Source organism: Falco cherrug, chromosome 2 (genome assembly GCF_023634085.1).
Source record: "Falco cherrug isolate bFalChe1 chromosome 2, bFalChe1.pri, whole genome shotgun sequence".
In the NCBI taxonomy this organism is placed as follows: domain Eukaryota; kingdom Metazoa; phylum Chordata; class Aves; order Falconiformes; family Falconidae; genus Falco; species Falco cherrug.
In genome coordinates, this window is record NC_073698.1 from 91,539,587 (window position 1) to 91,554,035 (window position 14,449).

Here is a 14,449-nt window from a genome sequence, read left to right on the forward strand (position 1 = left end):
GTTATAGTCGATGCTTCAATGTAACTAATCAATCAGACTATATAAGTAGCAGAAAAGAACCTGGGCTGAGATAATATATGCAAAAACACCTCGAAGTCAGTCATCCGCACAGTTGTATAATCATATTTATGGAGTGTCAAAACAATGTTGTAAGCTGGGATTCAGAAATGAGCTCCTGGTTTATGGAAAACTCAAGCAGCTGTTTCAGAGACACCTTTGGAAATCTTAGCTGAGGGTTTGAATTGTGGCATTCCTTCCTTTTCCTTCTCACAGGCAGAGAGACTGCAGATATAATACTGATGAGAAAGAGCTGTAGTCCTTCTGTGTTGGCCACCAATTTGTTGGTCAGCTGGTGGGAACATCTGCTGATATGATATCGTTCTTGACTGAAATGCCTTGGCAGTTAACAAAATTCTTCAGAACGGAGCCGGAGACTCTGCGGAGGGGGCTTGTAGTACTGAACACCGTCAGTGTGGGTGTCTGCAGTTGGCTTTAACTCCCTTCATAGTAAGTGAAGAGATACGGGTGCTTCTGGGCTGCAACTTGTCTTGTCCTAAAACAGGCTTCTGACAGATCAGATGAATGGTCTTCTAAAAGTGCTTTTCCTCTCTCTGTGTTGACAGTGAAGGGAGTGAGGACTGGTTTATATGAGACCAGACATCTCCCTGACTTTCCTTAGCTAAGAATGCTGCTTCTGCTCAGCTAATACACAGTTAGCATTACTTCTTCAGCACTCGCCGTGTTCACATTCACAGAGCAGAATGCCTTCATGGGGAAGGATGTGAAACTGCTTTCCAGAGCAAGATTTGACATGCAGAAAGAAATGTGAAAGAAAGGTTTGACTTTCCCCCTTGAGTTTGCTGTTCTGATAATGCTGGCTTTTATAAAGGCCCCAATTCTTAGGTTTTTTCCCTTGCCTTCCATTTTGCTAGATCAGAGGAGCAGAACTGATAAGTTATGGTGTGTGGTACGCCTTTTTCACCAATAGATCATTCTGTAACATAAAACCTGTGGTAGATGAAGGTAAGGTTAAAGCTACAACTGAGTAAAAGGCAAATGATGAGCTCAATCTGAGGACACAAATTAGAGGTGTTGCCCTGTTTTTGATAAAACACCCTGTGCCTGAAATTGCCACTTTACAACACACCTTTTGTTTTCCTGAGCAAACAGGCAAACAATGGACAAGCACATTTCAGAATTTTTGCCATTTGATGCCCAGGTTTTCAGAATTCCTAAAGCACTTAACAAATCCATTAGAACTGCCAACAGTGAGTTGTATCTAAGTTTAGATTTTGCTTCATTTTATAACCAGAGTGGGTGTGGATGAATAATATACCAGAATCAGAATCATTTTCTAATTGTCTTGCCAATATAATAATAATTTTAAAAGAGTGAATTAAAAATTATTTGGCCACTATTAAAGTTGTTTTCTTTCTATACTTTGTGTTTGATGTCATTAATAAAACCCCAAAATCTCACTGGTTTTTTTTATTCAGTGCTTACTATATGTGAAGAGAAGGAAACGGTCATCTTTGTTCCCGATTTCATATGAGGATTCATACCTACTTTAATTATTAAATTTCCTGTTCTTTCAATTCTCAGTTCCTTTGGCCTGTGAACTAAATGCTTTTTCCAAAGGAAGTGCCCCTAGTGTATCATAAAGTTTCAGACCTCCAGTGTATATGCTTCTGTTTCCTCTTCTGAAGCGGGAAGTAGGCTGAAACTTGTAGTCAGACTCCAGCCACAACTGAATTCTTCTGCAAAAGTTGATTGCATCTTGTAAGAACAACCTTCCCTCTTAAAGGTGCTTTGTAAGCAATTTCTAAACTATTACAGTTGATATTTGTATTTGTACAGAAGTGCAGCACTTGGTTTTAATCTACAAGAAGTTAAGGTTAGTCTGAAATAGAAGATTTTTTTTTTAAGCTGCTATTTAATGTGCTTATAGTATGTACAAGTCTATATTGCAGGATAAATCACTACTGCCTAGTTGGTTTTTGTTTTTGTAAACAGTTCTGGCCCTATAGCAAACCAGTGCAGGTAGCAAAGTCCATGCTATAAAATTACAAACTTGAACAGGTTGAACTGAAATATTCTTGGTTTCAACCAGAAGTTCCTAAATTTAGAAAAAAGTTGCATGTTTATGTCTCATGAGATTTTTATCTTCTAAGGCAACTTCTAGTTATATCTTTATATTTACTTTGTGATTGTGATTGAAACAAATTCTTCTCTCTTTTTAAGAAGAGTAACCAGATTCTTACAGAATAGCGTGATTTTAGAGTAGTGAGATTTTAATAAAACTCAATGCATTGTGAGAGCTAGAATAGCATCACGAATGTTGACAGTGGTTTTACACTACAATTGGCTTGTGTTTGGGATCTAATGGAAGGCACTGATGGTTTGCTGGTATAACAAACTGTGCTGAAAAACTACCTTAACAGTTCTGTTGGTAGTTACTGCTATGCTTTATTGCCTTGGGCTGTTCCCTCTACCAGTTTCTGGGATTACAGGGTATAATAAAGTTGAAAACCTTTTGTTTTAGCTTAAGTGAAAGCTGCAAAGGGTTCCTAGTTTTCAGATTGTTTCCCTATAAAAGCTGGCATTCATTCCTTTAACGGACTGTACAGTTATGCAGGAAAAAAATAAATTGAATATGCATCCTGAAGTTATGGATTCTTGAAGATAGTTATGATGATTCTTTTTCTTTAGGAGCATTGTTGGTCTTCTGAAAAATAACTGACAATTTCCTCCAGCAGATTTTAAGGCTAGCACAATTGTTGGTTTACTCTCTATGAAGATAACTGATGCAAATAGCCAATAATCTGAAGCAATAGTAATCTGAAGGTTACTGGGATGCTAGTAACAAGGGGCAGAGTTCTGCATTTTCCTTCTATAAGGTTTCTGTTACCATGTTATGGAGTTTGGTTTTTTAAGAAATTGTTATATAAAGAGAAGTTCCAAATACTGAAAAATAATGAATCTATAATAATGGACTAGGGTTCTTGGTCTCAGCACAGATAAGGCTGGATGGAGGTGAGTCTTAGATCAGAAGGTGAAAGCAGTACAGACTTTTTTCCTCTGTCAGGCCTCCTAGATTCTATTTAACTTTCAGCATATTTCAGGCTATTTCTTAATTTTCTCATTTACTACTCTTAATTTACAAATCCCAAAACCTGGTGCCAACATTTTCCTTTTGTTGTTGCTAGCAATGCCATAAATCACACAATAGTCACATCAAGACTTGTCATTTGCTTAGATCATTAAATTGTGTGATGCCTTCAGGTACATTCCAGATAGAGAAGTCAGTCCTCTGTTTTTAAACTGTGTAATAATGTTTTTCCTGTTGAATTATTTATTAGTGTCACAGACTCCTGTTTTACCACAAATAATAATCTCTAATCTTCGTTTCAGTTGTCATAGTTATTTATCTTTTCCCCTGTCTGGTCTCTTAAGACACACTAGTGTTAAAATATGTAAACTGTAATATAAGAAATTATTTATGTGCCATCTGCTGCAACAATGCGGAGACCTAGTCAAGATTGTACTAGTAATACTGATGAATGAAGTTACTGAACTAAAAAATATACATGTAGCATAATTGTTTTAAAATTAAAACAAAAGCTTAGACAAATGAACTGCAATTGGATACTTTATAAAGTGAGATCAGTTTTTCAGTTTTCAGGATTAAAATAGTTTCATGCACAGCTATGAGAGAACAAAAAGAGTTGAAAAGATCTTTTATGCTTCAGAGGAAGGGAGGAGGGACACATTTTTATGAGTATGTTCTTTTGAACGTGAGTTGTTGCTGCAATGAGCTTAAATGTTCTGTTCCAGAATCATCCAAAATTGGTCATGTGCCTCCTTAAGCACATCCCCACCCCTGTAGTGGATGTGTTGTGAAGATCTTTGTACTTCACTTAGAAGCTTTCTGTCTTTACAGAGGGGCTGTGCCTTGCCATGCTCTTTCCTTCTGGACGTAGGAAACCATGCCACTGGTCTTTTAGACCCGTGTGTCATGTTTCATTATTGCATAAAATTCCTCATTCATTGAAAGATTTGATCGAAGTTTGCATTAGCTCTGGCTTCACAGTAGTCTACAATGGAGGAGGTCGAGCCTAAATTTGGAAGGGGAAAGCCCAGAAGTATGTTTGGCTGAACAGGCTCTCCTGACATGGAAGATGGGAGTTGAGGATGAAGTGTGATTAACTTACGTTTCTATTCATCCATCAAGCTTTGCGAAGCAGATACATAAAAAGAAATACTACAACACTAGTATCTCAGGAAGTTTAAGGGAATTCTTATCTCTCTCTTATCAGCCATACTAAATCTGTGGTTGAAGTACAGGGCCCCATGTCTGTGTAAAGACCTGTAGGTGAAATATTTTGGCACAAATCATAAGGAAAATACAGGACAACCGAAACAGAAATATTTGTGGTGTCATGTTAGCATTGTTCATTGAATGATTCACAAAACTGCCTACACCAAGAAGCGAAATGTAACCCTGAAAACAGTTGTATTGGAGAGTGTGCTTAGACCCAGTGATCCATGGCACTGAGCACCATTCTCTCAGCACCCTGTGCACTGGATACATCCTAGGGATCTGTTTTTTAAATAAGCATTTATTATTTTTTACCTGTTCTGTGCCCAAATTTGCATTCATTTCCTGGGCCCACTGGACAAGCTATATTTCATTAGCACATTAGTAAAGCTGGTTTATAAGTAGATCTCTTTCCTCCCTGCTTCAAGCCTGCTGCTGTTCCTGCTGGAGTGGGGCTTGGAGAGCTCCCTGGGAGTGCAGCTTCTCACCACTGCTCTAGTCCACAGCCACTAACATTTCTGATGCTTTGCATCTGTGCGCTGTCATTTGCTTCTGTGTCATCCCTTGATTCCTGTGATCAGACTGCATCCATTCAGTTACCTTCCTGGGGCTTTTTTTCAGTTGCATGCATATTTTTGTGATACCGTCTTCATCTCTGCTAGACTTCAGTTTGTTTTATTCTTATTTTATTTTACCTTATTCACACCTGTGTTCATGAAGTGTGAATAAACAAGAAAAACTTATTATCATAGATTTTCTTAGTATGAATGAATAAGTGATGAATAATTACCCTTTTTAATGCAGATGCTTTTTTTTGTTCTTATGTCCGTTCAATATTTTTCTGATACTACTTGCATTGTTACCTAGCAGTAGTCAATAGAAGACAAATTTCAGTTGTAGACTACTACATGCGGCAATGAACTTTGTATAGCCTTGTTTTGATAAACTTTGTTATGGATCATTGCTCACATTTTATCGTAAAATGCAGTATCTGTGTGCTACATGAACACATTGTCTGAATTCTCCTACCAGGATGGTGATTTTGAATTCACAGCACTCTCATTCCACAAAATCAGTTTATACAGGTGCTAAAAACAGTCCAAGCTCTTCGACTTGATTTTTTTTTTTTCCCCCTAGATGGTATCTGATTCTAGGTCTGCTCGTTAGTTTGTCTTAACTTTTGTTTTATAGAACATATATGTTTTCCAAAATGATTTTGTAATATTGGGGTAATCTACATTTGGATGTGCTTATGGAGCTGGGGTTTACTGCTTCAAGCCTGCTCTGTTTGTGTGACCCTACACTGTGCAGTATACTAAGAATTTTGTCCATGCTGTAGAGAACTGGCTAAACAGGAACTGGAAGGATCATCAGTAAATGGTGCAGGATCCGAAGTTCCACAGGAATAAGGGGATTTTCTCATTCGGCCGTCATTTTGTGTTGGAGTTTTGGTTTTTTTGGGGAAAGGAAGGTGTGTTTGGTTTTTTTGTGTTGCTTGCTTGCTTGTTTTGTTGACTTTTGGGTTGGGTTTGTGGGTTTTTTTGGTGTGGTTTTTTCCCCTCTCTTAAGTGGTGATGGTTAGGTTTTAAGGCAGGTCATTATCTCTGGACTCAAAACATTCCTTGTGCTTTAACAGTGAGTCTGTTAAGTAACCAGAGGGACTGGCTGACCCCAGTGTGGTGTGTTAGCATAGACTGATAGAATTGTGCAGGAGTGTATATTCATTGCAGACTTTTCCAAGAGCTTGCATACTAAGTATGGAGTATCAATTCTTGGTATGTGTAACATTGGTGAAGCACAGGTAAACTGGCTGCTGTGTTTAGATCTTACACAACAGACACCTTCACCCTTCTCTGTCATTCCCCATAGGTACAGACACTGACTGTTCCCCCTTCAGAGATGCAGGATTTACTACCCAGCTGCACTGAGTCTCTCAAATCTGTTTTGAACGTCAGACTCCCCAGTGGTTTCAATGCCAAGGCTCTAGTCTTACGAATACTTTGGGTTTAAGTTCATCCATCTGTTCCACAATGGTGAAAGCAGACAGACATATAGATACAGACCTTTAAAAAGCTTTAAAGCAAAATTTTCTTAGTTAGTGTAGAGGTTACAGGGATCAAGGAAAAAATCTGAGTGTTACATGTTGTCTTCTCCAGTTACTTCTTCTCTCTGGCCTTTAGGCTTATATGAGAGCTAAATGGTGAATTCAGAATCTTTTGCCTGTATTTCAGCTGTTCTGCACACTAGGGGGTATTTCTCTTTAGCTCTCTCTATAGGTCATCTTCCACAGACAGAAATTTTTTTCCTTCCTTTTCTGACTGAAAATACTACCCAAGAGCAGTGGAAGTCTTGCTCTGGCTCATTCCTGCACCCCTGAGCATCTTCCCTGTGGCTTTTAAGGTCACAGTCATTTCTTTTTCTACTGTTTAGGAATTTCCTGTTCTCCACATCTCAGCCTCTTAAGATAAATCTGGTCTTGCAGTTTTCCCTAATTTTCTGCTCCATTATTGTTCTTAGAGGTTCCACCTGAAGGCTTGGAGTCTTCCATCTTGTTGGGTGTTCAGGCTGTCAGGCCCAGTTCAAAGAGCAAATGCAGAACTGCTTCTTCCCCTGAGGTATTACTGATGCAGTGATTCCAAAACCTCAAGCAGAATTCATAAACTCTGCCACCCAGTTAGTGTAACACTCTGATAATTTCCTGAGTAGGTTCTTATTTTTCATACGAATGGTAAAATTTACTTGTACTGTGAGAAAATGATCCTAATTTGAATATATTGATTTTGTCTGTCCAAATATATGTATAAATTCAGGATTTATTTTAAATCCTGTATAAGAATAAAAATGGTTTTAAGATTATTATTTTTTTTAGTGCTTTCCTCCCTCCCTCTCTCATTTCAGATGTTGCAGTTGTGGACATGAGTGATATTTCCAAGCAACCATCACTGTTCTACCATCTTGGCGTGCGTGAAAGCTTTGACATGGCTAATAATGTTATACTCTACCATGACACTGATGCTGACACGGCTCAGTCTCTCAAAGTAAGGTTCTCACTTCAAACTGCGCTTCATTTCAGAAATATTTGTAAAAACCTGATCCTGCAAATGTTTGTGTTTTTCTGAAACTTCCATTGAATGTGATTTCCTGATTGCTACATAACAAAATCATTCTAAGAAAAACAGCTGCTAGCAAAACCGGTATGGTTAGAATAGTATAAAAGCTTGTTTATAAGAAAAGATCCATAGTATGGTACTGATTTTGCTTCAGATGGTTAGACTTGGAATGAGAATGCAGGTCTGATATTTTTTTTTTCCTTTCTTTCTCATTTAAATAGCATACATGTTAAAAAATGCTATGGCCTGTATAATAACAACCCTTGAACAAGGGCTGTATTGCAGCTTACTCCTACTATTGAAGCACTTCTGTCAGATGAAGTTTGTATCTCCTAAGTGCTGAGCAGCTGAGACTACAGGAGTTTCCTTTTTATTGCTGTTTTAAGAGGGGGGGGGTGGGGGAAGATCCTCACCAAATCTTTTTATAGCCCTGTTGTTCATTTTTATAATAGGATAATACATGCTATACATGTTAAGTCCTGAAATGCTGTTCTGGATGCAAGTCATATATTGTGGATGGTTCTTTTTTTCTTAGTGCAGGTTCTCTTTGTTTTAGATGGCATTTACACTTTTATGCTTTGTATCATCACCTACTGCTGCTTTTAATATGATCCATTTTCTTGCTGCCTTCACTGAGAGCAACATTGTTCAAGCTTTGTGTTTTTTTCCTTATTTTGAGTTACTGTCTCTTACTACTTTATATTTTTCACGCGCCAATGTCCAAAAATCCTTTTTGGAATTCTCCAGTCTCTCTTGATCCTATAAGAATATTAAGTTTAATCTTAATTTTGTATGAGTCTCCCTCTCTTTTCCCAGAAAAGCTTTGTTCTGTCACAGCTTTTCTTTCCTGCTCTCAATGTCATTGATTTTACTCTGTGTCTAGTACCCCATACTTCCTTTCTTCAGGTGGTGATCCACATACACATTCACATTCTGCGTGACCTAGCATCACATGAATTCAGTCTTACACAGGCAAAAGCCTCTCACGCTCTTTGCTCAAAGAGGTTATCCATATGGATATGCGCTAAGGCATACTTGCATGCCTTCCATTCCTCCAACTAATCTGGGTGGGCAGGCATACAGCTTTTCATCCTGCACTGGTAATACACCTGACAGCAAAGAGATCTTTTATTTTTATTTTTCATTAACACAATTTTACCTTTCTTTTATGCTGTCACTCGGATATTCTGATCAACTTGGTTCTCCCAAGGATGTGCCTGAATTTGGGAAGCACAGACTAGTCATCTTCTATTTGTCTCTGCCCAGTGAGGACCTCAGCGGATGGCTTTGATTTCTGTACTTTATGCCAAGCACATGTGCAAGCACCTGCTCCCTAACTGGAGTGCTGAATGACCTCCAGGCTTACATCCATCCATGGGTTGGATCTTCAGATGGATTGTTTTCAGAACTGGCAAATCTTTGCACTGTCAGTTCTGGGGCTTTTTTTGCTAAGGATGTAAAGCTCAAGGACAAATCTGGGGACTTGGGAACATTGGGGCGTGTCTGTGTCACTTAAGGCTGGAAAAGCTATTTTCTGCCTTCATGTCTCTTCTGCTAGAAACTCTGTCAGTGTCGCTGATTTAGTCCTCATCTCCCAGTTGTTTGCACAACCTCCTTGGTCTGTGTAGACCCCTAGTATATCTTGTTTGGAATCAGAAGGCTTGATTTAAGTTGCTGGAATCAAGTAGAAGAGACGCTCTGAAGCAAGTGCTAGAGTAGTTTAAGCAGGGTGCTGGGAGATTGTTCAGTCCTACTCTGATATCCTTGATACTTCTTCTGCAATTGAGCCCCAGTTCAGTGTTGGATACCATCATATATGCTAATACACCTTTCTTAGGTATACATCAGAAGGTAGACAGGGATTGTTCTTGGGGTCTTTCATAAAACATTTCATGGAATAGGTGCTGGGTAGCTCTTAGAAAAGTGATTCTCCCTGCTGAGAAAGATCTTTTCCTGCAGTAGGTAAAGCTTTTCTGGATATGCTGGCTTAGCCAGGTAGACATACTAATTCTTCAGCTCTGTGATATTTCAGATGTCTAACCCTTCCATCACTTTTGTTCTGAGGTATTTGGTAGGGCTGAAGGAGTTTAAGTTAATCAGTAATTCTGTTTAGGTAGGTTTTAGTACCTTAATATGTATTTTTAAGCATTTGCTGGTGTTTCTTTATTCTCAGGTTTATGACTAATCTGTTCAGGTTTTTCTCCCTTTCCCTCAGGAATTCATTACTTGGATCTCAGTTGCTGTGCGTTGCTTTTAAGGGTGGTTAGCCTAAGTGTTATAAAGGCAGTATTCATGACTACTATTACTTCTGCTGGAAGATCTGTGAAGTTCAGGCAGCCTGACTTTATATAGCTTATCTCTTAGGACCCATCCTGAAATTCTCCCAGGAGTTGTCTCTTTGGTTCCACCAATGTTTTTTCCAAACCACCCTAATTCCAAGCATATGAAAGAACATGCAATCCAGATTACAAGAGGGTCATATTTGCAGAACTAAATCTCTTAGATGGCCCCTGATATTTTGTCTGTTGTTAAGGAAAAGAGAGCATGAGGACAATAATTTCTGTGCAGTGGTTGTCAGATATGAAGTTGCTCATGTAGAATCATCTTAGGTTGCCAGAGCACAATTAAATTATACCAGTAACCTGGCTTAGAAACAACTCTGTGTCTAACATTTGTAGCATGGCTTACCTGGAAATCTTTTTCGTTTCACCAAGCAGTGTTCATTGGACATGTAAGCCATCACTAGGAGGAGGAGGAGGAAGTTACTTACCAGCCACTGGAAATCTTTGAGGTCTGGTTTATAAACTAATGGGCATATCACCTGCCTCAGAGTTTCTATATCTCTCGTTAGATTTTGAGGGGAGAATTACGGTGTAGGAGGAGTGTGTTGTTCTGTGCCCATCCAGGTAGGAAAGGGACCTAGGCGACTCAAGGATACTCTTTCAGAGAAAAAAAAAATCTTCAGCTTTGAATGCTTTTGTTTAACAAATGTCCAGAGTGTGACTGGGTATGTGGAGTGCCAGCTCCAATTACTGGCAAGTACAACTTGCTTCATCTTCTGAGCACTTTAAATAGATTTCTTCTCTGATTTGTTAATTTTTTCTTAACATGAACTACTAAGACTTTTCTTGATGCTGTTCTGTCCCTTTACTTGGAACATATCTGTGTCTGTATATGTGTGTGTGTATATATATGTATGATATTTTTATTGGAAATAATATTTCCTAGTAAAAATGAATAAACGTTTTTATTCTCCCCTTCCCTCCCGCCCTCCCTCCAGGATATGGCATCTCAGAAAAACACAGTAAGTATTAAATCCACATTCATTTTAAAACACAAAATGAGGATACTACACTTGAAGTAATCCTAACAACAAAGCTGCCAAACATATATATGCTCTGTGTGATTGAAGGAACTCTGTTTTACCCATATACAATTCAAACTAGTGGAAATATTGTTGACTTCCTTTCCAAAGTAAAGCTAGATTAAAAAAAAATACTTTTCTTTAGGAGTTCCTTTTTAAGTTCTAGAAAACTATCTAGTGCCAGTAGATATGTATGTAGGTTGATAGATCAAAATAGAAACGCAGAAATTCAGTCTCTTTCTCCCTCTTTCACCCAGTTGTGCAAATGCATATGTGTGTGTGATGCCTTAACAGGACTTACTTTTGTATCTCAAACGCTTTAGCTACTATATCCCCATCCTCTTCCTCAGAAATTCACCAGTTTTGCTTAGAATGCAAGAACTTATTTCCCAAAGTAAAAACATTCTTACCTTTAATGCAAGTAAAACCAACCAAGTAAGTAAGCCTGAACTAAGGTAAAATTTAGTGGTTATTCTAGGCTTATTGCAATATGCCACGATGTTGTAGTTATATATTTTGTCATACTTCACATCATGTCAGTAGTTATTTTCATTAAGAAATTTACACTGTAATTCTGATGACTGTTGAATTTGCAAAAATCTTAAACTTTCATTTATTCTTTCTGTTTCCCAGTGTTCACCATATACTTTTATTTTCTTCTAAATAATATTGAGCAGCACTAAAATAATATTCTTAGACTTTGCTAAAGAGAACTAGAAGAAATAACGCATTAGTCACAGCTGTTTATTTTGAGCTGCTGTTTATACTTGGCCACAGTGGTGCATATAGGCTAAAGATAGATCATGTTGAGCACAAGAGTAAATCCAGGTCCTTTTCCTCTGTGTCTTGTGATTTTTGAACTAGTTTCACCTGTGGGGTGTGAAGTACTTTTAGTGGTCTGTAGGTCTGTGAGGGGGGACCTCAGAATGAGGCAGGTTTGCTTGCGAATGCTACTGTCCAACTGGTGGATGATCAAAATGTCACAAGCATGTTTTTCCCCCTCCAGAGCAAGAGGGACAATTGTGACTGAGCCATTTGGTGGCAATTCCAGAAATGGAGTAAAAGCAAGGAGGATGGAGGTTCAGCCTAGCATGATCAGATTAGCAGCCTGCAATCTTTTCTTCTAGCAGACTTTCTCCCACAGAGGGAGGTATTGACCTTGACAAGGAAGAGAAGAAAAGATGGATCTGGTGACATGGTTTCCACAGCAGGGCCTGGTATTAGACCTGTAAACACCATGTGGCTAGCAAAAGGGGTGGGGAAGGATTCTGAAACTAGGATCCTGATCCCTCCTATAAAAAGGAGGGATTGCCTGCCTAATCCACTCTCTTCAAGTGCTTAAAGAATACTGAATTGTGAATAAAATACAGTGAGGAAAAAATAAAAGACTTGAAATACCAGGTATGGATTCTTAGACCCTTCTGTGCTATTTGAAGTTGTTTGTAGCTGCTTTAATTAGATAAATGTGCTCCCATATTGCATTCTTCTATCAGTTGGGTTTTTAAAATCAGAATTTACAACAAACTAATGAGCAAGCTGAATAGTTAATATGTTAAAACTTTGGTTTTATAAGTTGAAGTTGACTTCAAATAGACAATTCTGCCCCCCCCCCCCCCCCTCCTTTCAGATCATGAGAGGCTTGTAGTTTGCCCCTGCCCCACTCTGGTGCCCCTGCTTCATTGCTGGTTAAATATTCTACAATCACAGGGGCAATGTTTTCTTTTAAGTTAATTGCTAATGAGGGTCGCTGTACTAGTTAAGTAGGTACAGAACTGGTGCGAATTACTGTGTCCAATCAAGCACATAGCTTCATAACCATTTCAGTTTAAATGCTGAATAGTTAATACATGTTTACTAGGGTTTTGTGTTTTCCTTTCACTTTTCCTGATTCAAAAGTGTGGGTATGCCTCTCACATAGCTGTGGAACAGCAGAAAGAGCCTAAATACACTCTTCATTAGGGTCTGGAGACGTGTTGGAAAGAAGATAGGTACTTGATCTGCTAAGCCTTCCTCCAACCCAGAGGCAGCCACAAGAGTACCATGGCTGGTTTTATGAAGAGAAGTCCTCTCTGTGCCTTATAAGCTCTATGTCCATGCATCTGCACTGCGTATAAGGGAAGGGGGGCAGCAGAGATTGCTACCAGGCACTGCACACCAGTTTTCCAGCAGCACAAACAAAACTTTCTGGGCTGGCTGCTGTAGCTTGGAGATTTCTCTAAGGTTTCCTTGCCCTCACCTTTGCTATTTATCCTGCAAATCTCAAGTCTTGTACAGAAGTGCAAAAAAATTGTAGCATGGAACAGATGTGGAGCCATGTTAAAGATGCAGAGAAGATGAATGTCTAGTGTATTGTCTGGGGTGATTTTCTTCCATATATTACAAGTAAACCTTGAAGAAAATGGATGTTTTCCTTGTAAAGAAAATGTTATTCTAATTCAGCATCAAGGAGGAGGCAAGAGCAAGGAAACTGGACTTTATAGCTGAAGAAAATGCATAGAAAAAAGGCCAGGAATTCATTTGAGATTTGGCCTGATTACAGCTGATCTAACAGCAAGAATTATACAGCAGCATGCTGTGGTGATGTGAGTCTGAGAGATTTAATAATTTACTGTCTGAAAAAAAGAGTGTAAGGTAGAATTTCCCTCCTTTCTTCTGCCATTCAGGAATGCAGTTTTCAGAGATAAGATGGGGAATGTGATTCAGTTCTACTTGACTCCCACAAACAAGCAATTAAAATTCTGTATTGATAATTTATTGCATACCTGGATACAAAAGGAAAGAATTATTGGCTGTGAGAGTTCAGTTCCCAAGAAAGAATTGCCCTGGCATAAAATTCAAGGTCAAGATTCTGTGTCCCATCAGTTAGGTTTCCTTCTATAGAGCTGCTCTGAGCTTTGAGGACTATTTTCTGCTAATTTTACTGAGGATGTATGCACAGCTTTCTAGTTGCTGTCAAAATTATTTTTGATAAAATAAATTGCAAATGTGCAGTCTTGCAGAACAGTTTGTTTACTGTGTCATAGAAAAATTAAGATTTGAGGGTACAGGGGATGCTACTGGACTATAGGGTACAGGAAAATAAATTTATCTATGGAAAATGGGCTTGTGCTTTGCAGTTTCCTTAGATGTCAGATAAGCATTGGTTTACAAGAGAAATGAAGCTTCAAGGAATTTCTAAAGAAAAAATTGCTTTAAAAAAAATATGCCCCCAAACCAATGTAACAGACAAAATCCATGGGAAAGTTGTTCTGTTTTGGTGCAATATTTTGTTGCTATCCTTGATAATTTTTCCCAATAGGGAAATTTCCTCTCCTTTACAGAAAATTAAGGAATGTTGCATAAAAAAAGTCAAAGATTGAGTGAAGAAAAGAGTGCACAAGGGGCTTTTTAAAAACCGCTGGAGTCAGGAAGGAAAATGTACGGTCCTTCTGGCAATAGATCTGGCATTGGTTACGCATGGTTTGAGATACATACTTGGATCCTTTCAGTTTGTTTGAATGTGGCATTGAAAATACTAACTAAAACTTCCCACTCTGGAAAAACTATTATGGCAAGTACAGAGTATAAGGAGAAAGACTTAAAAGTTAAATTTTCTTTAATTGATGGTATGCCTGAAGAAATTTGAATAACCCTGTTAATTGCTTTCAGGGAAGATAT

The 14,449-nt window shown here is 38.4% G+C and overlaps 1 protein-coding gene across 1 annotated transcript in view; it reads left to right on the forward strand.

Annotated features, from left to right (window-relative positions):
- Positions 1 to 14,449, forward strand: part of MAP3K15 (mitogen-activated protein kinase kinase kinase 15) — an 87,266-nt gene that overhangs the window by 17,111 nt on the left and 55,706 nt on the right. Inside the window, exons 2-3 of the mRNA XM_055702548.1 lie at positions 7,217 to 7,356; positions 10,709 to 10,732. Coding sequence (XP_055558523.1) covers positions 7,217 to 7,356; positions 10,709 to 10,732 — 164 coding nt within the window. The remainder of the gene's footprint in view (positions 1 to 7,216; positions 7,357 to 10,708; positions 10,733 to 14,449) is intronic.